We start from the raw sequence: 20,829 nt of genomic DNA on the forward strand, positions 1-20,829 counted from the left end.
CCAAGCACTCAAACTTTCATCGTGTATTGCTAGTAAATGGTTTTAAACATCGAAAAAGTCGGATTGTCTTTTTTTTGAGAGTGCACGATATTTAAATATGTGCCGTTCACAGAGCCTCATGCCTGATGAGCCTGTTCAGCGTGCTTTTGTGTGCTTTTAGGGAATAACACTTCACAATTGTGGGGTGATTTTATTCTAACGATGTGGATTTAAACGTTTCACCAAGGCGAAGGAGAAACGTTTGACAACGCGACAATGAAACGAAATGGCGACACAAACGGCTGTTTACGCCACCACAATCCCCCTTGACCATTTTTCCTGCCACGCATATACAAACGCCCCCATTACTTGGCTGAAAACATCTTAATGAATAGAGGACCGCAGAGCGTGGGCAATTGGTGCAGGCTCGCCCGCCGCCTGGCTAGTTATTTCCAGGTCGTCTGGTTCCTCCGCTCTCTCTTGAAGCGTGGGAGAATATCGTGGCGTGTTACAAGTTGCAATGGTTTTATTGTTTTGCTTGACAACAGACCGAAAGCAGAATGTGTCGTTGATATTTGCTTTGTTGAGATTGGCATTTACGTTGTAATTACTGGCGAAACTTTGTACCCGGATTGTAAATGTCGTGGGTTTACTCTCCAACACACCGGGTGGTGCTGTACTAGTAACGAATTGGCACGTTCCGTTTACGCGACGAAATCGAACTCAAAACAACCTCGTGGATTTATTGACGAATTGGAGCTATCAAACTGATTTTTTTTTGCACAAATAACCACACCAACATTTTAATGGCAGATAACGTTTTACAGCAAAAAAGTAAGCAGGGCTTCGGCAGGACGTGTCGTGGTTAGAACGACGCGTTAAACAGATTGAACTGCACTCATAGCGATCGATGCATCAGAGTGAATCACTTTCACAAGGAACGACGCGTTACAGAGTGAATCACTTTCACAAGGAACGACGCGTTAGAGATTGAACTGCACTCATAGCGATCGATGCATCAGAGTGAACCACGTTCACAAGGAACGGCGCGTTGCAGAGTGAACGCCGGCCACGCGTGAAGCGGGGACTTGCCTCACTCCATTTCGGGGAGTACACGAAGGAAAACGACAAAGCGAAGGAGAAAAGAAAGCGAGGGAATGACCCAAAAAACGGAGGCCTGGTTGGGGAAACGTCAAACGGCGGACCGGAGCAGCTGCCACTCGGAATCTTCGTCCTGGACGAATCCGATGCGCTACGAAGCTTCTTTTCGCCAACGTCTCCACAGGAGGATGACTCCGCAGGTGCCAAGGACGTGAGCTCATGCCGGAGGATACTGACCCGCCGAGTCGAGGGACAGACATCGAATCGAATCACGGGGCAAATCTCCTCTCCCGGAGTTGCTTGGACAAACGCGTGCGAATTGAACTTGGGGGGTTTGCAACCTCCGACATGGCCACTGTGAACCTCCGGACAGAGAGAGAGAGAGACGCACCCAGTACCGGAACTTGAAACCCAGGCAATTAATTAGCTCTAAACCAGACATTATGAACCTCCCGAGAGAGAGGGGGGGGGGGCGGGCGGTGGGCCCCCACGCCAGAGGTCGCAACCGGGTACCCGATACCCGTACCCTACCCGATACGGGTACCCGTACCCAGTCGGGTACGGGTACCCGTTTGCGACCCTGGTGCGGCCGGGTACGGGTACGGGTAGGTCGTGAGTCACTGGTGAGTAACCGTTTGTCACTCATTTCGAGTAGGGTACGGGTAGGGAACGGGTGGGTACCCGTACCCGGCCGGGTACGGGTACCCATTTGCGACCCTGGTGCGGCCGGGTACGGGTAAGGAATCAAAACCCGTTTGCGACCTCTGCCCCACGCCCAGGATTCAAACCCGGCGTCTGGGCAGTGCTCGACACGGCCATTATGAACCCACTGAGAATCAAACAGGCAGCCAGCCTCAGGGGTCTCGAAGCCAGGAGCTCATCGGTGCTGGCTGTGTCTCCGACACGGCCTCTGGACGGGGGGACCCCTTCTAGAAAGCCGATCGCTCAATCGCAACCTGTTCAAACCCAGCCATTATGGACCACCTGAGACAGAGAAACACAGGCACACAGATACCCAGGGCTCAAACCGAGGTCTCGGGCCGGTGCCGATTCAACTCAACTCAGTCCCACTCGACGAGACAAAAACAAAACCCCACACCCGGGTCTCGAACCTAGGCGACACGGGGCCATCGTGAAACTTCCGCCGGTCCTTCAAACGGCGAGGTCATCCAAGCGGCTCCTGCCGTTGCTGCTGCCACCGCCGCCGCTGCTGCGGCTGTGGGGGGGCTCCTGAATGTGCATGTGCAGGGGGAAGGGGGGCAGGGGCAGGGGCATCGTGGGGGGCAAGGGCAGCCGGGGGAAGCCGGGCGCCGTGGCTGGGGGCAGCTGCCCGGCGGGGGAGCTCCTCGTCGCTTGCTGCGTCATCCCCGTGGAAGCGGAGGGCTCGTCCCACAGGGTGTCGAACGTGGAGCGGCCAGTGTCTGTTGGGAGGGGGTCAGGGGTCGGCAGGTCATCAGTAGGAGCTACACTGAACCAAGCTAATTGAGTTTACCAGGTATGAGACCAACACCCCCCCCCCCCCCCCCCCCCCCCCCCCAAGGAGCTGTGGATATGGCTCATCATCAAAAGCGACCTGGGCTATATCGCAAATGATAGTTCGACGAAAAGCGGCTTATCGTGATGTGGACATTTGTAGCAGCAGCAGCAGCCACATTATCTAAACGTGGTGACGATTGTAAATGTGCAGGGAAACCCCCCGGAGGACCCGGAGAAAAATCCACGTGACCACGGCGAGAGAGAGAGAGACACACAAACTCCAAATACACAGCAGCAGGCGTCGGGGTCGGGATCGAACCCACGACCTCCTGTAGACCAGGCGAGGTAGTTAACATCCCATAGCCACCATGATTATGATGAGAGAGAGACACGCAAACTCCAAATATACAGCAGCAGGCGTCGGGGTTGGGATCGAACTCACGACCTCCTGTGGACCAGGCGAGGTAGTGAACTTCTCGCCACCGTGGCGCCCTGGGATGATCAATCGCTTACATAAAAGTGCAACCCTGCAATTATCGCGCAGAGACCCACAGACTCACACAGACCCACAGACCAGTGCAGAGACCCACAGACCCACAGACTCGCACAGACACACACAGACCCACGCAGAGTCCCACACAGACCTACGCAGAGACCCACAGACGCACACAGACCCATAAACACACAAAGACCCACAGACGCACAGAGACCCACAGACCCACGCAGAGACCCACGCAGAGACCCACAGACACACAAAGACCCGCAGACCCACGCAGAGACCCACAGACGCACACAGACCCATAAACACACAAAGACCCACAGACGCACAGAGACCCACGCAGAGACCCACAGGCACACAAAGACCCACAGACGCGCAGAGACCCACAGACCCACGCAGAGACCCACAGAAGACGCACACAGACCCACAGACACATAGACCCACGCAGAGACCCACAGACACAAAGACCCACAGACGCACAAAGACCTACAAACACACAGACACCCACAGACCCGCGCAGCGCCCCACAGAACGCACATAGCCCACAGACTCGCGAACGGACTCAGAATGGAGATGCTAAGAGACAAAAACGAGGCGGTTCTAAACAGTTTGGGCAGGCTCCCCTAAATGCTTTTCCCTGCGAATTGTGTCCGCCCACGCCGCTGCCGGCAGAATGGGCTCCACTCGAGTCACCGCTAGAGGGCGCGCTGGCCTACCCAGCGCCCCGTGGGTGGTGCGTGGGTGGTAAAGGGGTGGTGCGTGGGTGGGTGGTGAAGGGGTGGTGCGTGGGTGGTGCGTGAGTGGTGCGTGGGTGGTGCGTGGGTGGGTGGTGAAGGGGTGGTGCGTGGGTGGTGCATGGTGCGTGGGTGGTGCGTGGGTGGTCCATGAGTGGTGAAGGGGTGGTGCGTGGGTGGGTGGTGCGTGGGTGGTGCATGGCGCGTGGGTGGTGCGTGGGTGGGTGGTGAAGGGGTGGTGCGTGGGTGGTGCGCTAGAGGGCGCGTTGGCCTACTCATCCACACCGGGCCACACGTCTTGGATGAGGTGTCAGGACCCGCACTTTACCCCGCCGCACGCGGACCTGCCGATCGAGTGACCGAGGTGGGCCCATCGATGCTGCTCGACGGACGGAGGCGCCCAGGAGAGATGGAATCGGAGTGGCTCCCTCTGGCTTCCCAGTTCAGCGTGCCGATGGTTCCACCGCTGATCCGATCGAAATCTCTAATTTTCAATCGGATCATTGGGGTTTATTAGTAATAAATGGGAATTTTGCGACCCCCACTGCCACTGTGTAGCATGTTATTACCTGCCAGGGACTCTATGAGATGATAGGACAATAGTCTGAGTCCATAATTGGCAATAAGTAGCGGCAAAGCGGTTATAGGTGACTCAAAATTGTGCGCAGTTGCGTCTACAGCACACGACTTCCCTGAAGGCATCAGCACCTCCAGCGAGCGCGATGCCGATCAACCGACGCGAGTCGAATTCGACCCTCGATCGGTGGCTGCGCCATCGCCGCACACACGTCGAATAAAAAGCAAGGGACAACTCCTTACTAACAACTCCTTACTAACAACTCCTTACTCACTAACAACTCCTCTATCATTTTTCATTGCTGGAGGGGTTGCCCCCCACTACCGAGAAAATCCTGGCTCCGCTATTGGGTGTACACGCATCGCGTGAAACGTCGGGCACTCGCAAGTAACGCGACGAGCTGTGAACGAAATTTCGATTTAAAGCTTTCGTGACTGCAGGGATTCATCTTCTTGGTTCTTTCGGTAAAGTCACGTAGAAGGGAAATAATAAAAATAAAACATAATAAAATACAATTCTCACGACGTTTCGGCCACAACGCAAGCAGCCGTCGTGAGAATTTTTTTATTTTTATTTTTTTATTATTTCCCTTCTACGTGACTTTACCGAAAGAACCAAGAAGAGCTGTGAACGAGCAACAGCAGCAGCAGCAGCTCATCATGTGACAGCCAAACCTCCTATACCACAGCTCCGGATGCATTCTGGGTAATAAAGGGAGCGCTGTACGTGAACAATGTCCACAGGAGACCATTGTGACGTGGCCAAAGACGCGACTCTACGGGCAACGCCACGCCTACCTCCCCGCCACCTCCGGGCTGACTGTTACCAATGATCTCTCCCGAGGACGAAGAGCGTTATAACGAGTCAACGGCGCTATAGGAGGCGTCGACTCCGCGTGGGTAACGCCTGTGACGCGTGCGAGCCGTCGTTCGTCTCACCGAATTCGGACGCAAACATTGTTGGCCAGTCCTGCCGGCGGTACGGTGGAGCCGCAGCGGTTAGGTAGGCCTCATCTTGTCCACCTCCTCCTCCTCCTCCCGTCTCGTCTCCTTCGCGAGAGCTCGCCCACGGAAGGCCCGGAGCCTGCGGGGGCCTGGGTTCGACTCCCGGTTGCTGGGAGCGGTGGTTCTTTGCGGGCGGAGGTGGCGGAGGAGTCTTGTGCTGCTCGGAATAATCGGGGACCTCGTAGGTGGGTTCTCGGTAGTTGATGCTGCGCGTGAACGCTTTCCAGCCGAGGTGGTACACCTGTGCAAGTCGACACACAAAACAAAAGGTGTCCCCACCCACCACCACTATCCGTGTGTAGCCTTCAACAGACTGCTGGGGCAAGATGCTGTCTCCGTCATGTCAACACGTGAAGGCGAGTGGCCAGTGCCACGCTCAGTCACCTTGATAACAAGACGCTGAAGTTTAGTAGCGATTCGAGATTTGAAGTTTTCGTGACTGCAAGGATCCATAATTTTTGAGGTTTTTCGGTAAAGTCACGTGGGTGAAAATAAAACTAATAGAAATAATAATAGAAATAAAATAATAAATCACGACGTTTCGGAGGCAACACAAGTCTCCCTTATTAATTCTAGATTTGAAGCTTTCGTGACTGCAAGGATTCATACTTTTTGGGTTTTTTCGGTAAAGTCACGTAGGTGAAAACAATAAAATAAAATAAATGAAAACAACTAAATTTAATCACGACGTTTCGGAGGCAACACAAGCCTCCCTCATCAGGTGTAAAAAGTTATTTCTAAATCGCGTCATTTATTCACTACAGCAACTTTGCTGTGGCGGTTCCACCTGAAAACGGAGGCTTGTGTTGCTTCCGAAACGTCGTGATTTTATTTAGTTGTTTTCATTTGTTTTCCCTACGTGACTTTAGCAGCGAATTTTTATTTTATTAAACTCTTTTTCGGTAAAGTCACGTAGGTAAAAAATAAAATAAAATTAACAAAAGTAAAATTAAAATCACGACGTTTCGGAGGCAACACAGCAGCAGGCATCAGGGTCGGGATCGAACCCACAACCTCCTGCACACCAGGCGAGGTAGTTAACATCTCTTAGCCACCGTGATGATGATGAGAGAGAGAGAGACACGCAAACTCCAAATACACAGCAGTAGGCGTCAGGGTCGGGATCGAACCCACGACCTCCTGCAGACCAGGCGAGGTAGTTAACATCTCCTAGCCACCGTGATGACGATGAGAGACACGCAAACTCAAAATACACAGCAGCAGGCATCGTCAGGGTCGGGATCGAACCCACGACCTCTTGCACACCAGACGAGGTAGTTAACATCTCCTAGCCACCGTGATGAATATGAGAGAGAGAGACACGCAAACTCAAAATACACAGCAGCAGGCGTCAGGGTCGGGATCGAACCCACGACCTCCTGCAGACCAGGCGAGGTAGTTAACATCTCATAGCCACCACCGCCACCACCGCCGCCACCACCACCGCCACCACCCCCGCCGCCCCCACCCCCACCACCCATCACCGCTCCTCGCCTCGGCCAAGTTGAGCGCCAGCGAGATCGCCGACACGGCCATCATGAAGACGATGAAGATGTTCTTCTCGGTGGGCCGCGACAGGAAGCAGTCGACGGCGTTGGGGCAGGGCCAGCGCTCGCAGCGGTAGAGGGGCCGCAGCAGGAGGCCGTAGAGGCCGTACTGGCCCAGCGAGAAGCACAGCTCCAAGGCGCAGCGCAGAGACACGCACAGCACGTAGGTCCTGAGCAGCGCTCCGCGGAGACGCACGGGAGGAGCGTCCTGCGTGCGAGGGGGGACGGCGGGGGCAGAGTGGGGGAGAGGGGGAGATGGGTGGGTGGTGCGTGGGTGGTGAAGAGGGGTGCGTGGGTGGTGAAGGGTGGTGAAGGGGTGGTGCGTGGGTGGTTTGTGGGTGGTGCGTGGGTGGATGGTGAAGGGGTGGTAAGTGGTGCATGGGTGGTGCGTGGGTGGGTGGTGAAGGGGTGGTAGGTGGTGCGTGGGTGGTGAAGAGGTGGTGCGTGGGTGGTGCGTGGGTGGTGCGTGGGTGGTGAAGGGGTGGTGCGTGGGTGGTGCGTGGGTGGTGAAGGGGTGGTGCGTGGGTGGTGAAGGGGTGGTGGGTGGTGCGTGGGTGGGTGGTGGGTGGTGCGTGGGTGGGTGGTGCGTGGGTGGGTGGTGCGTGGGTGGGTGGTGAAGGGGTGGTGGGTGGTGCGTGGGTGGGTGGGTGGTGAAGGGATGGTGGGTGGTGCGTGGGTGGTGAAGGGGCGGTTAAGGGGTGGTGCGTGGGTGGTGCATGGGTGGTGCATGGGTGGTGCATGGGTGGTGCATGGGTGGTGCGTGGGTGGTGCGTGGGTGGTGAAGGGGGGTGCGTGGGTAGTGCGTGGGTGGTGCGTGGGGGTGCGTGGGTGGTGCGTGGGTGGTGAAGTGGTGGTGCGTGGGTGGTGAGTGGGTGGTGCGTGGGTGGTGAAGGGGTGGTGCGTGGGTGGTGCGTGGGTGGGCTTCCTCCTCTCGTCCTGTGCGCTCTCACAGTGCATCACTCATGGAGGGGGGGGGGGGCAGAGATTCTACTGTTGTTGTTGTTGTTGGTTGTTGTTGTTGGTTGTTGTTGTTGTTGTTGTTGGTTGTTGTTGTTGGTTGTTGTTAAGGCAAATAGAGAGTGACGGACATAGTCTACAGACCGGTCAGCCGACTGAAAACGAATGTCATTAGAACTGCTACTTGTGCCTATCCATAACAGGGTTTTTTTAATAGGTTAGATCGCATAAATATATAAATGTGTCGTTAAACCCGCCACCACCCGACACAGCCAATTAGTGAGATGTGTTACGGAAACAGAATAGCACTAATTCGCTAATGCAGCACACCGATGTGTCGGAGAATCAAACCCACTACAACATTTACAATCCCATAACAATTGTAAATGTTGATAATTGTTTTTTTACCCTTTTATCTGGCAACAAAACTGACACCTTTTTTTTACGAGGAGTCATGTTTGCATAGACCACAATACCTGCAGTCATAATGCAAACAAAAAACATAACTCAAGGACAGTGCATACATTATCAGAGTTATGTTTTTTTGTTTGCATTATGACTGCAGGTATTGTGGTCTATGCAAACATGACTCCTCGTAAAAAAAGGTGTCAGTTTTGTTGCCAGAAAAAAGGGTAAAAAACCAATTATCATATTTTTCTACTGGCAAATGAGGTTCCATGATGTGAATTGTAAATGTTATAGTGGGTTTACCCTCCAACACACCACCGGTTAGTGCTGTACTCGTAGCGAATTGTCACGTTTTCTTGACATGACAACCTTTCACTATCGATTTAAAGCTTTCGTGACTGCAGGGATTCATTTTCTTGGTTTTTTCGGTAAAGTCACGTAGAAGGGAAATAATAAAATAATGAAAATAAAACATAATAAAATAATTCTCACGACGTTTCGGCCACAACGCATGCTAACCCTACTCCCTCCCTTTGATGCTGCTAATCCCGCATAATGCACGGGCATAATATGACTTTGAAACCCCCCGCCCACCTCCTACGCATTCCACAAGTAGTGACTAAACCCATATATGCATTTCCCATAAATATGCTAAATTCCTCTTGATATGCAAATTATTTTGTCAAGGCGCTCTTCTCCCTCCAACCCAGCTTAAATATACGCTGCCAAGCCTGGTGGTGTTTCATTCAGACGCTGCCTTTCCAACAGACCTGTTCTTCACCTGAGGACGGCTGCTAGCGTTGTGGCCGAAACGTCGTGAGAATTATTTTATTAAGTTTTATTTTTATTATATTATTATTTCCCTTCTACGTGACTTTACTGAAAGAACCAAGAAGATGAATCCCTGCAGTCACGAAAGCTTTAAATCGATAGTGAAAGGTTGTCACGTCAAGAAAACGTGGCAATTCGTTACGAGTACAGCACTAACCGGTGGTGTGTTGGAGGGTAAACCCACTACAACATTTACAATTCACATCATTGGAACCTCATTTGCCAGTTGAAACATATGATAATTGGTTTTTTATCCTTTTATCCTTTTATTTTTTATTTCCCTTCTACGTGACTTTACCGAAAGAACCAAGAAGATTAACCTTTCACTAATGGTCTGTGCCCGGTGGTGGCGGGTTCACCGACACATTTATACATTTTACGCGATCTAACCCAAAGAACCTCTACTGTGGATCAGATTGGTGGCGACATTCCTGCTGCTGCTACGTGTCCCACCGCATCTCCGATTAGCACGGTTACGCTACGCGAGGTGTCAAAGAAGTTCAGCGTACAACAGCACAAATTAGCGTCGTGTATTTTTAAACGACGCGAGTGTGGCGGTAATGAAGATGACGATAGCGGAGGGCCATCTGGTCTGGGGAGCGGTGGCGCAGCGGTTAGCGCTACGCCGCGCTACGAACCCGGGTTCAATTCCCGCTCACGGCCATAAACGCCGGTGATGATTATCTGAACCGGTCCTGGGCCTCCCCCCTAGGTCGACTCAGCCTCAAATGAGTACCTGATGCGGTGTGTAAAACATCGTCACATGCCCCAGCAGTCTGCTGATGCTAAACGGGGCAATCTTTGTCTTCGCCAGGAGAGAGAGAGACACGCAGATGGATCAGCTACGCCAACATCAGTGACCTCTGAATTATCGATTTGCACCGCGGGTTACCACTTATCGTGGTCTTCCCTCTATCACGAGGCATCCGTTGTCCTGGTAAATCTGTGAATCATCTTTCCAGGAACTTTATGAGCTCTGGTTATTGTCCGCTGCGTAACGATCTCAATAATCGCAACAGCACACCGCGCAAGTCAATGGATGTTGCACATAATCTAATCTAATTGTATATTTATAGAGATCGCCTTCGCGCGAGGCGCTTGACATTGCCGACTCAATGATGACAGAATGGAACGATGCAGTCGACAGGGGCGGTATTGAGGAATGAGTCGCCGCAGCCACCCAGAAGATGCTCTAGGGGAGGGACGGGAAGAATTGGAGGGGCGAGGGGAGGAAAGAGAATTGACGAGAGGTGTCCTCCCCACGCTACCACGGCAAGTGTTTTTGGCCGCCACTGTGGCTAGGAGATGTTAACTACCTCGCCTGGTATACAGGAGGTCGTGGGTTCGATCCCGACCCTGACACCTGTTTATATTTGGAGTTTGCATGTCTCTCTCTCTCCCATCATATCACGGTGGCTATGAAATGTTAACTACCTCGCCTGGTATACAGGAGATCGTGGATTAGATCCCGACCCTGACACCTGTTTATATTTGGAGTTTGCGGTGTCTCTCTCTCTCCCATCATCATCACGGTGGCTAGGAAATGTTAACTACCTCGCCTGGTATACAGGAGGTCGTGGATTAGATCCCGACCCTGACGCCTGCTGCTGCATATTTGGAGTTTGCGTGTCTCTCTCTCTCCCATCATCACAGTGACTTGGAGATGTTAACTACCTCGCCTGGTATACAGGAGGTCGTGGATTAGATCCCGACCCTGACTCCTGCTGCTATATGAAGTGGTGAGTCTATGGTGCAGTGTTGAGTCTATTATGCAGTGATGAGTCTATGGTGCAGTGCTGAGTCTATGGTGCAGTGTTGAGTCTATGGTGCAGTGATGAATCTATGGTGCAGTGATGAGTCTATGGGCAGTGATGAGTCTATGGTGCAATGATGAGTCTATGGTGTAGTGATGAGTCTATGGTGCAGTGATGAGTCTATGGTGCAGTGTTGAGTCTATGGTGCAGTGATGAGTCTATGGTGCAGTGTTGAGTCTATGGTGCAGTGATGAATCTATGGTGCAGTGATGAGTCTATGGTGCAGTGATGAGTCTATGGTGCAGTGATGAGTCTATGGTGCAGTGATGAGTCTATGGTGCAGTGTTGAGTCTATGGTGCAGTGATGAATCTATGGTGCAGTGATGAGTCTATGGTGTAGTGATGAGTCTATGGTGCAGTGATGAGTCTATGGTGCAGTGTTGAGTCTATGGGCAGTGATGAGTCTATGGTGCAGTGTTGATTCTATGGTGCAGTGTTGAGTCTATGGTGCAGTGTTGAGTCTATGGTGCAGTGTTGAGTCTATGGTGCAGTGATGAGTCTATGGTGCAGTGTTGATTCTATGGTGCAGTGTTGAGTCTATGGTGCAGTGTTGAGTCTATGGTGCAGTGTTGAGTCTATGGTGCAGTGATGAGTCTATGGTGCAGTGTTGAGTCTATGGTGTTGAGTCTATGGAAGGCGGCGTCGTAGCAGTGATGAGTCTGCAGTGATGAGTCTATGGTGCAGTGTTGAGTCTATGGGCAGTGTTGAGTCTATGGTGCAGTGATGAGTCTATGGGCAGTGTTGAGTCTATGGGCAGTGTTGAGTCTATGGTGCAGTGATGAGTCTATGGTGCAGTGATTAGTCTATGGTGCAGTAATGAGTCTATGGTGCAGTGTTGAGTCTATGGGCAGTGTTGAGTCTATGGTGCAGTGATGAGTCTATGGTGCAGTGATGAGTCTTTTGTGCAGTGTTGAGTCTATGGTGCAGTGTTGAGTCTATGGTGCAGTGTTGAGTCTATGGTGCAGTGATGAGTCTATGGTGCAGTGATGAGTCTATGGGGCAGTGCTGAGTCTATAGTGCAGTGTTGATTCTATGGTGCAGTGTTGAGTCTATGGTGCAGTGTTGAGTCTATGGTGCAGTGTTGAGCCTATGGTGCAGTGTTGAGTCTATGGTGCAGTGATGAGTCTATGGTGAAGACTCAACACTGCCCCATAGACTCATCACTGCACCATAGAATGTGTGTTGTTGTCGGTTGGCTACGTACGATGGTGCCATCGAAGTTCAACACACGCAACCTAATAACATCATCACCACCACCACCACCACCCCCACCTCCTCTCCCCTCCCCTCGTCCTTGCCGTCCTCTCCGCCCTCGACCGCCGCTCCTGCCGAGTCCGCGGCCCTCCCCTCGGCCGCCCCCCTCGTCCTCCCCTCGGCGGCGGCGGCGGCGGCTGCTGCCCTCGCTCGCCGCTCCCTCCTGCGCGCGACCGCCCGGGCTCCGTGCAGCACGTGGCCGAGGTATGCGAGCGACGGCGTCGACACGAAGACGATCTGGAGCACCCAGAGGCGCACGTGGGACACGGGGAAGGCGGCGTCGTAGCAGACGTTCTCGCAGCCCGGCTGCAGCGTGTTGCAGTGGAAGTCGGACTGCTCGTCGCCCCACACGCTCTCGGCGGCCGTGCCCAGCACGAGCATGCGGAAGACGAACAGGACTGTGAGCCACACCTTGCCCAGCGCCGTCGAGTGCTCGTGGGCCTGCTCCAGCACGCCTCCCAGCATGCTCCAGTCGCCCATTGTGACGTCAGCGGCGGCAGGGGCGGGCTAAAGGGGACTGGGGTAGACGGATTGGGAGGTAACGGGTGGGAGATGGGCGTGGAGAGATGGGGAGATGTTCGTGGGGGAGATGGTAATGGGGAGATGGTAATGGGGAAATTGTAAACAAAGAGATGATCTTCTTGGTTTTTTCGGTAAAATCACGTAGAAGGGAAATAATAAAATAATAAAAATAAAATAATAAAATACAATTCTCACGATGTTTCGGCCACAACGCCAGCAGCCATCCTCAGGTGAAGAACAGGTCTGTCGGAAAGACAGCGTCTGAATGAGCTCCACAGAGATGATAATGGGAAGATTGAATAGATGATAATGGGAAGGATGATAATGGGAAGATTGAATAGATGATAATGGGAAGATGAAATAGATGATAATGGGAAGGGTGATAATGGGAAGATTGAATAGATGATAATGGGAAGATCGAATAGATGATAATGGGAGAGATGGTTATGGGAGAGATGATAATGGGAGGTGGTGAGGATGCGATGGGGAGTTTGAAGGGGAAGGGCAGTAGTAGTGGTAGCAGCAGCAGGAGGAGGAGAGACACCGGAGAGGGAGGAGAGGGCGTGGAGACCACGGGAGGGAGAGAGGAGAGAGAGTTCAGATGAAGCGGATGGGTCGGTGGATGATTGGGTGAGTGGATGAGTGGGTGGGTGAGTGGACGATTGGGTGGGTGGTTAGATAGGTGGACGATGGGGTGGGTGGATGATTGGGTGGGTCGGTGGGTGGTTGGGTGGATGGATGAGTAGGTGGGTGGATGAGTAGGTGGGTGAGTGGATGATTGGGTGGGTGGTTAGATGGGTGGACGATGGGGTGGGTGGATGATTGGGTGGGTCGGTGGGTGGTTGGGTGGGTCGGTGGGTGGTTGGGTGAGTGGATGAGTGGGTGGGTGAGTGGACGATTGGGTGGGTGGTTAGATGGGTGGACGATGGGGTGGGTGGATGATTGGGTGGGTCGGTGGGTGGTTGGGTGGGTGGATGAGTGGCTGGGTGAGTGGACGATTGGGTGGGTGGCTAGATGGGTGGACGTTTGGGTGGAGGGATGATTGGGTGGGTCGGTGGGTGGTTGAGTGAGTGGATGGATGTAAGATTGCGTGTGTGGATGTTTGGGGAGTGGTGGTGCAACAGTTAGCGCTACGCTGCGTTACGAACCCAGTGGCGCGGGTTCGATTCCCACTTACGGCCAACACCAATGACGATTATCTGAACCGGTCCTGGTCCTCCTCTAGGTCGACTGAGCCTGAAATGAGTACTTGCTGCGGTGCCAAAGGCGGTCGGGCGTGTTGCTAGCCACCCACCCCCTCATGTGCCGTGCCGGCATTCATAGGTGCTCCTACGTTTCCCTAACAGCACTTGCCCCAGCAATCTGTGAAGGCTACACGTCGAGATCGAGTGTGTGGGCGAGTGTATGTGTGAGTACGCGAGCCAGTGAGTATGTGAGTTCCATAGTAATTACAGAGTGAATTGGTAAGCAAGTGGTGGGGTGAGTGGGTGGGTGGGTAGGTGTGTGGGTGGGTGTATGAGTGTGTGGGTGGGTAGGTGAGTGTGTGGGTGGGTGAGTGAGTGGGTGAGTGGGTGAGTGAGTGGGCACGTGATTCGGTGGGTGAGTAGATGAGTGGATGAGTGAGTGGGTGAGTGGATGAGTGGGTGAGTGAGTGGGTGAGTGGATGAGTGGGTGAGTGAGTGGGTGAATGAGTGGATGAGTGAGTGGATGAGTGGATGAGTGGATGAGTGAGTGGATGAGTGGGTGAGTGAGTGGATGAGTGGGTGAGTGGATGAGTGAGTGGGTGAGTGGATGAGTGAGTGGATGAGTGAGTGGGTGAGTGGGTGGGTGAGTGGATGAGTGAGTGGATGAGTGGGTGAGTGAGTGTGTGAGCGATTGTATAGGGTAAGTGCGAGGCTATCCACGAGTTGAGTGAGTAACATGAATTTGATTACTGCCCTTCTCAGAATGAGTGGCTGAGAATGTGAATGATTAAGTGCGCTCCTGTACACGAGAATGAATGAGTGGACGGGTGAATGAGCGGGATTCTTGAATGACTTGCAATCAGCGTGTGAGCTCCGGAGTAAAACAACAACTTTGAATGCTGCATTGTAGACACCGCTCACGATTATCTACTTGTATCATGCATTGGACTATTGCCCGAAACGTCGCTTTTTATGTTAAGGCTATACACACAGCGTTGTTGTTGTTACAGGGACTCTTCTACTTAAGAACATTCGACTTACGAACTTACAGAGATTCGAACAAACCTGTCCTCGTATGTCCAGTTGTCTGCTCGGAACAAGAGTCGTAAGTTCAACCGCCGCGCAATAGATGGCGGAGGTGACATCTACATCTGCCGAACGTGACGAGCCAGTGGCATCTACATCTGCCGAACGTGACGAGCCAGTGGCATCTACATCTACAGAACGTGAAGAACCAGTGACATCTACAGAAGGTGAAGAACCAGTGGCATCTACATCTGTAGAACGTGAAGAACCAGTGGCATCTACAGAACATGAAGAACCAGTGGCATCTACATCTACAGAACATGAAGAACCAGTGACATCTACAGAACGTGAAGAACCAGTGGCATCTACATCTGCCGAACGTGACGAGCCAGTGGCATCTACATCTACAGAACGTGAAGAACCAGTGACATCTACAGAAGGTGAAGAACCAGTGGCATCTACATCTGTAGAACGTGAAGAACCAGTGGCATCTACAGAACATGAAGAACCAGTGGCATCTACATCTACAGAACATGAAGAACCAGTGACATCTACAGAACGTGAAGAACCAGTGGCATCTACATCTGCAGAACGTGAAGAACCAGTGGCATCTACATCTGCAGAACATGAAGAACTAGTGGTATCTACATCTGCAGAACGTGAAGAACCAGTGGCATCTACATCTGCAGAACGTGAAGAACCAGTGGCATCTACATCTATAGAACGTGAAGAACCACTGGCATCTACATCTATAGAACATGAAGAACTAGTGGCATCCACATCTGCAGAACATCAAGAACCAGTGGCATCTACGTCTGCAGAACATGAAGAACCAGTGGCATCTACATCTGTAGAACGTGAAAAACCAGTGGCATCTACATCTACAGAACATGAAGAACCAGTAGCATCTACATCTGCAGAACGTGAAGAACCAGTGGCATCTACATCTAAAAAACGTGAAGAACCAGTGACATCTACATCTACAGAACGTGAAGAACCAGTGGCATCTACATCTGCAGAACGTGAAGAACCAGTGGTATCTACATCTGCAGAACGTGAAGAACCAGTGGCATCTACATCTATAGAACGTGAAGAACCACTGGCATCTACATCTGTAGAACGTGAAGAACAAGTGACATCTACATCTACAGAACATGAAGAACCAGTGGCATCTACATCTACAGAACATGAAGAACCAGTGGCATCTACATCTATAGAACATGAAGAACTAGTGGCATCCACATCTGCAGAACATCAAGAACCAGTGGCATCTACGTCTGCAGAACATGAAGAACCAGTAGCATCGACATCTGCAGAACGTGAAGAACCAGTGGCATCTACATCTACAGAACATGAAGAACCAGTAGCATCTACATCTGTAGAACGTGAAGAACAAGTGACATCTACATCTACAGAACATGAAGAACCAGTGGCATCTACATCTACAGAACATGAAGAACCAGTGGCATCTACATCTATAGAACATGAATAACTAGTGGCATCCACATCTGCAGAACATCAAGAACCAGTGGCATCTACGTCTGCAGAACATGAAGAACCAGTAGCATCTACATCTGCAGAACGTGAAGAACCAGTGGCATCTACATCTACAGAACATGAAGAACCAGTAGCATCTACATCTGCAGAACGTGAAGAACCAGTGGCATCTACATCTGCAGAACATGAAGAACTAGTGGTATCTACATCTGCAGAACGTGAAGAACCAGTGGCATCTACATCTGCAGAACGTGAAGAACCAGTGGCATCTACATCTATAGAACGTGAAGAACCACTGGCATCTACATCTGTAGAACGTGAAGAACAAGTGATATCTACATCTACAGAACATGAAGAACCAGTGGCATCTGCATTTACAGAACATGAAGAACCAGTGGCATCTACATCTATAGAACATGAAGAACCACTGGCATCTACATCTGTAGAACGTGAAGAACAAGTGACATCTACATCTACAGAACATGAAGAACCAGTGGCATCTACATCTACAGAACATGAAGAACCAGTGGCATCTACATCTATAGAACATGAAGAACTAGTGGCATCCACATCTGCAGAACATCAAGAACCAGTGGCATCTACGTCTGCAGAACATGAAGAACCAGTAGCATCTACATCTGCAGAACGTGAAGAACCAGTGGCATCTACATCTACAGAACATGAAGAACCAGTAGCATCTACATCTGCAGAACGTGAAGAACCAGTGGCATCTACATCTAAAGAACGTGAAGAACCAGTGGCATCTACATCTGTAGAACGTGAAAAACCAGTGGCATCTACATCTACAGAACACGAAGAACCAGTAGCATCTACATCTGCAGAACGTGAAGAACCAGTGGCATCTACATCTAAAGAACGTGAAGAACCAGTGACATCTACATCTACAGAACGTGAAGAACCAGTGGCATCTACATCTACAGAACGTGAAGAACCAGTGGCATCTACATCTGCAGAATATAAAGAACCAGTGGTATCTACATCTCCAGAACACGAAGAACCAGTGGCATCTACATTTGCAGAACATGAAGAACCAGTGGTATCTATATCTGAGATATAGACATACATAGAGATACATAAAGATACAGAGACTCATCGGGACTAATATAGATCAGATTCCGAATATTTATACTGGAGGAATCCGATACATCTCTCTGTCACAGACGGAAGATCAGATCGTCACAAAATCAAACAGTACAAAAAAAGACACGATCAGTTATAGGCAAGGTAAAGACATCACTTTAAAAACACATATACAACAAAACTCTAGATTTACTTTTGTATGTTACGAGGGTGAGGCCGACTGAGCCAAGTGGCTTCTTTAACAACAGCGACCTGCGGGCTAAGTTCGCCCCTAGGCCCCGGCTGGCCGGCTCAACATGTAGCTGAGAGGTCATCTCTTGAGTGGAGTGGAGTGAGTGGAGTGGAGTGAGTGAGTGGGGTGAGTGAGTGGGGTGAGTGAGTGAGTGGGGTGAGTGAGTGAGTGAGTGGAGTGAGTGGGGTGGGTGAGTGGAGTGAGTGGGGTGAGTGAGTGAGTGAGTGGAGTGAGTGGAGTGAGTATGGTGAGTGAGTGGGGTGAGTGGGGTGAGTGGAGGGAGTAGAGTGTGGTGAGTGAGTGGGGTGAGTGGGGTGAGTGGAGGGAGTAGAGTGGGGGTGAGTGAGTGGGGTGAGTGAGTGAGTGAGTGAATGGAGTGAGTGAGTGGGGTGAGTGGGGTGGGTGAGTGAGTGAGTGGAGTGAGTGGGGTGGGTGAGTGAGTGGGGTGGGGTGAGTAGAGTGGAGTGAGTGGGGTGAGTGAGTGAGTGAGTGGGGTGAGTGGAGGGAGTAGAGTGGGGTGAGTGAGTGGGATGAGTGAGTGAGTGAGTGAGTGGGGTGAGTGAGTGAATGAGTGAGTAGAGTGAGTGAGTGGGGTGAGTGAGTGGAGTGAGTGAGTGGGGTGAGTGAGTGGGGTGAGTGAATGAGTGAGGTGAGTGAGTGGAGTGAGTGGGGTGAGTGGAGTGAGTGAGTGAGTGGGGTGAGTGAGTGAGTGAGTGAGTGAGTGAGTGGGGTGAGTGAGTGAGTGAGTGGGGTGAGTGAGTGGAGTGAGTGAGTGGAGTGAGTGAGTGGGGTGAGTGAGCGGGGTGAGTGAATGAGTGAGGTGAGTGAGTGGAGTGAGTGGGGTGAGTGGAGTGGAGTGAGTGAGTGAGTGGAGTGAGTGAGTGGGGTGAGTGAGTGGGGTGAGTGGAGTGAGTGAGTGGGGTGTGTGAGTGAGTGAGTAGGGTGAGTGAGTGGGGTGAGTGGAGTGAGCGAGTGAGTGGGGTGAGTGAGTGGAGTGAGTGAGTGGAGTGAGTGAGTGAGTGGGGTGAGGTGAGTGAGTGGGGTGAGTGAGTGGGGTGAGTAAGTGAGGTGAGTGGGGTGAGTGAGTGAGTGGGGTGAGTGACTGAGTGAGTGAGTGGGGTGAGTGAGTAGGGTGAGTGAGTGAGTGAGTGGAGTAAGTGAGTGGAGTGAGTGAGTGGGGTGAGTGGGGGGTGAGTGAGTGGAGTGAGTGAGTGGGGTGAGTGGGGTGAGTGGGGTGAGTGAGTGGAGTGAGGTGAGTGAGTGGAGTGAGTGGGGTGAGTGAGTGGAGTGAGTGAGTGGGGTGAGTTAGTGGGGTGAGTTAGTGGGGTGGAGTGAGTGAGTGGGGTGAGTGAGTGTGGTGAGTGAGTGGAGTGAGTGAGTGAGTGGAGTGAGTGAGTGGGGTGAGTGAGTGAGTGGGGTGAGTGAGTGGGATGAGTGAGTGGAGTGAGTGAGTGAGTGGGGTGAGTGAGTGGGATGAGTGAGTGGGGTGAGTGAGTGAGTGAGTGGAGTGAGTGAGTGGAGTGAGTGGGGGGTGAGTGGAATGAGTGAGTGAGTGGAGTGAGTGGGATGAGTGAGTGGGATGAGTGAGTGAGGTGAGTGGAGTGAGTGAGTGGAGTGGATGAGTGGGGTGAGTGAGGTGAGTGAGTGGAGTGAGTGAGTGGGGTGTGTGGGGTGGAGGGAGAAATCCTCGCAGCGAAACCTCCACACGTGTTGAACCCTCGTATGAATCGACACATCAAGAGAGAGGAGAGAGAGATGAGTTGTGTGTCTACGAAGAAAGTATCACAGATTGATTTTGTTGCACAACGGGAAAACACGTAAACTCTTTCGTTTAAACATAAAGCAAAGCATCGGAAAAAAACCCAAAAAACGAAATGATGAACGAAGCAAAGTGCCGACTAAACGGAGCATCTTCTTGATTCCTCTGATGATAAAACAGACAGAGGAGAGGGGAGAGAGGAGAGAGAGAAACTCATCCAACACGGCGAACCGGTCACGGTCTTTGTCGACAAACTACCAACTCACTTGGCGGTGTGTGGGAGCCTCTCCCGACTTACCTGTCCGCTCGCCCGTCTCCTCGACTCCCCAAATCGTAGCCCCCCTTCACTGGTAGCTAAGCCAGCTTCAGGGCACGTAAATCTCTTAGCAGGACCACCACAACCACCACCACCACGGATCTACTCTCAGCCAACGCCGCAAATCTTCATCCCATTGCCAATCGCGTCCCGTCACGAATCCTGGGACATTTTTGTTTTGAAAAAAATAAAAAAGTATTTTTGTTCACAAACCACACAGAGAGACTTTTAACACACACACACACAGAGAGACACAAATACAAATAGACAACGCACTTATTTAAGTGAGGATGGCGGGCGGGGTGGGTGGGGAAGGCGTTGTTATCCTATAGGAGAGTCCCACATATTGTGGTTTTGTTGGTGGTGGTTGTGGTTGGTGGTGGTGGTTGTGGTTGGTGGTGGTTCTGCTCGGGTTTTTGGCCGTGACAAACCCGTGGCTTCCACCCCACCCCTCCACCACCACCCCTCCACCACCACGCCCACAGACACACACACAAAAAGAGTGTCCGTGCTGATTCCTCTGTTGCGAACAGCAGGTGCGACTTCTTCTTAAATAGATGCCGCTGCTGCTGCCTCTGTGTATTTGTGGGAGGTGATGGGAGGGGGTGGAAGACAATGATGTCCCCATCCCCCCATCTCGTGTCGCCTCTGCCCTGTCACCTCGCATCGCTCGCTTTGCTGGGTCTCTGCCGTGCCTTTAAAAAGAGCGTGACCTGCGGTAACGTGGCCTGCCGTAGCGTGGTGTCGGTGCGTGGTTGGGGCGGGGGGTAGGGGTTGAACTGGCTAACATTAGAACGGTGCGCGTGTGTGGGGTGTGTAGTGTGATGTGTGGTGTGTGAGTGAGTGTTGTGTGTTTTTTAGGTGGTGTGGGTGAGTGGTGTGTGAGTGGTGTGTAGTGTGGTGTGTAAGTGAGTGTTGTGTGTGTGGTGTGTGAGTGGTGTTGGTTGTGTGTGTGGTGTGGTGTGTGAGTGGTGTGTGTGGTGTGTGAGTGAGTGTTGTATGTTTTTTAGG

At 52.0% G+C, this 20,829-nt stretch overlaps 1 protein-coding gene across 1 annotated transcript; it reads right to left on the reverse strand.

The window, feature by feature from the left end:
- Positions 1-176: 176 nt before the first annotated feature.
- On the reverse strand, positions 177-20,097 carry LOC133358517 (gap junction alpha-5 protein-like). The gene is made up of 5 exons (XM_061576879.1): positions 19,801-20,097; positions 12,200-12,698; positions 6,865-7,125; positions 5,305-5,611; positions 177-2,501 (listed from the first exon to the last, which is right to left on the reverse strand). The coding sequence occupies exons 2-5, from the start codon at positions 12,659-12,661 to the stop codon at positions 2,233-2,235; spliced, it is 1,299 nt and encodes a 432-aa protein (XP_061432863.1). The 5' UTR covers positions 12,662-12,698; positions 19,801-20,097; the 3' UTR covers positions 177-2,232.
- Positions 20,098-20,829: the final 732 nt, after the last annotated feature.

The sequence above is a fragment of the Lethenteron reissneri genome, chromosome 62 (genome assembly GCF_015708825.2).
Source record: "Lethenteron reissneri isolate LAM-NWPU_2019-01 chromosome 62, ASM1570882v1, whole genome shotgun sequence".
In the NCBI taxonomy this organism is placed as follows: domain Eukaryota; kingdom Metazoa; phylum Chordata; class Hyperoartia; order Petromyzontiformes; family Petromyzontidae; genus Lethenteron; species Lethenteron reissneri.

Coding starts and splice junctions, on each gene's coding strand:
- LOC133358517 (XM_061576879.1), bottom strand. CDS start 12,661: ATGGGCGACTGGAGCATGCTGGGAGGCGTGCTGGAGCAGGCCCACGAG. Junction 7,126..12,199: donor ACGAGGGGAGGGGAGAGGAG/GTGGGGGTGGTG, acceptor CCTCGCACGCAG/GACGCTCCTCCCGTGCGTCT. Junction 2,502..5,304: donor AATGTTTGCGTCCGAATTCG/GTGAGACGAACG, acceptor CCCTCCCAACAG/ACACTGGCCGCTCCACGTTC.